This window comes from Etheostoma spectabile, chromosome 18 (genome assembly GCF_008692095.1).
Source record: "Etheostoma spectabile isolate EspeVRDwgs_2016 chromosome 18, UIUC_Espe_1.0, whole genome shotgun sequence".
NCBI classification, from domain to species: Eukaryota; Metazoa; Chordata; class Actinopteri; order Perciformes; family Percidae; genus Etheostoma; species Etheostoma spectabile.
The window spans coordinates 14,768,227-14,770,008 of NC_045750.1; the positions used below are offsets into that span (position 1 = coordinate 14,768,227).

General features: G+C 39.1%; 1 protein-coding gene across 12 annotated transcripts in view; it reads left to right on the forward strand.

The window, feature by feature from the left end:
• Positions 1-1,782, forward strand: part of itsn2a (intersectin 2a) — a 36,866-nt gene that overhangs the window by 15,727 nt on the left and 19,357 nt on the right. For all 12 annotated transcript variants that reach the window (XR_004336115.1, XM_032542487.1, XM_032542489.1 and 9 more), the window contains one exon: positions 317-410. Coding sequence is in view for 11 of the 12 variants with exons in the window: in XM_032542487.1 (XP_032398378.1) it covers positions 317-410 (94 nt within the window). In the remaining variant the exon portion in view is untranslated. The remainder of the gene's footprint in view (positions 1-316; positions 411-1,782) is intronic.

Here is a 1,782-nt window from a genome sequence, read left to right on the forward strand (position 1 = left end):
TCTCTGCTGCAATGCCACAGCTGTAGAGACTAACACTCTTTAGCGCAGGGTTGCAGAAAACAGCTTTTTTTTTTTTTAGCCAGATGTAAATGACCCTGCTGATGGAACTTTGCGTGCCACTACTGTAAAGTATGAGGAGATTAGATTAGATGTAAACACATTCAAGGGCAACTGCACCATGCACAGCTACCGCATGTAAAAGGTTGATTGCATAATAAAAAAGCACATGCACTGTCAATGCACTTACACTTTTTCTCATATTACCTTGAGTTTTTCAAAATGATATTTAACTAACTGCCTTCAACCCTATTTGCAGCGCTCCCTCTCTCTGGTTTCTCCTCTCCTATGGCGTTCTCTCCATCCACCGGCATGTCAAAGGCCAACTCTCTTCTGGACCTTGGATCCAGCAGGTAAGACCCAGGTTGTAAATAAATACATTGCCTACTGTTTAAAATAACCATGTCAGCATGTAAAAAGAATTTTGGTCAGCACATCAAGTTCCTCCTGAAACCTACATTTATAATCAAGTACTCAATTTCCAAGTGAGTTTGGTGGGAGATTTGAGGATTTCTAAAATGCATCATTTATTTTGCAGTGATTTTAAGGGAAAGGCTGGTACAAACACACACTGCCAGCCCATTAGTCCAGTGCTTACAAATAAGTTTTTTTTCCAGGGAAGGGTTGAGGATCAGAATGCAGGCAATGATGAAACATTTAGATAACAGGGAGAGCAGGAAGGGCATTTTGCAATCAGATGTTCAACTGAGCGTCACAATGGCATTCCTACAAGAGGAGGTCACTATTACTGTAATCTTTTGTTTTATCCCAACAACTGCTAATAGTATCGCAATGAAATTTTGTACAAATATCCATCGTTCCCAGAGGATGAAGCCTACTTCCTTTGGTGATCCCCTGAAATGTATAAATAAATTTATAAATGAATAGTTTATAATGACAGACCCATCTGCCCTTAAGCTGTTTGTGCGTATTGCTAATTAGTAAATGCTAACAAGCTAAACTAAGATAGTGAGTGTGATATTACACCTGTTAGCCATGTTAGTACTGCTAATGGTAGCACTCTGTGTGCAGCCTCATAGAGCTGCTAGCGTGGCTCTAGACTCTTAGTCTTGTTAAAATGTAAGAAAAACAAGTGTGTGTGTTTAAGATGAGTTCTGTAAAACATGTTATAGAAAGTGCATGAAAGAAGATATATGCTTTGATGTTTGGGTGGCAAGTTCTAATAAGTTGTCAGTGGGGGTTTGTCACATTTAAAAAGATAATACCATCACATTTGTTATCAGCCAACAGCCATGAATGTTAGCTTGTGTCTGAAAAGGAAGGGGAAATATGAGATAGCGACTGGACGGGTTTGTCGTCCTACGTCTAAACTTTCACTTGTGTTTTTTGCACAGAGCACCTAATCTCTGCATGGAACAGTTACAGTGGTGGGATGTAATGAGGAGTAAACTAAGATGAAACCAGAGTCTGGAGTTTATTTTTTTGCAGTTCCAGCAAAAAAAGACCAAAGCAATATGTAATATCCTTGATCCTTCTCGTTACGTGATTTGGGAAAAGGATCGGAGAAGTATCTGATTTAATTTTGAGTGCGTACAGTTGTTGTTTTCTTCAGAACTATAGCAAGATTTAGTTTTGTTTTTAAGATTAGTTTTTGGGGGCATTTTAGGCCTTTATTTCTTTATGACAGCCTAGTCATGAAAGGGGATAGATGGACTTTTTCATTCATGGTGGCACACACACACACACACACACACACACACACAC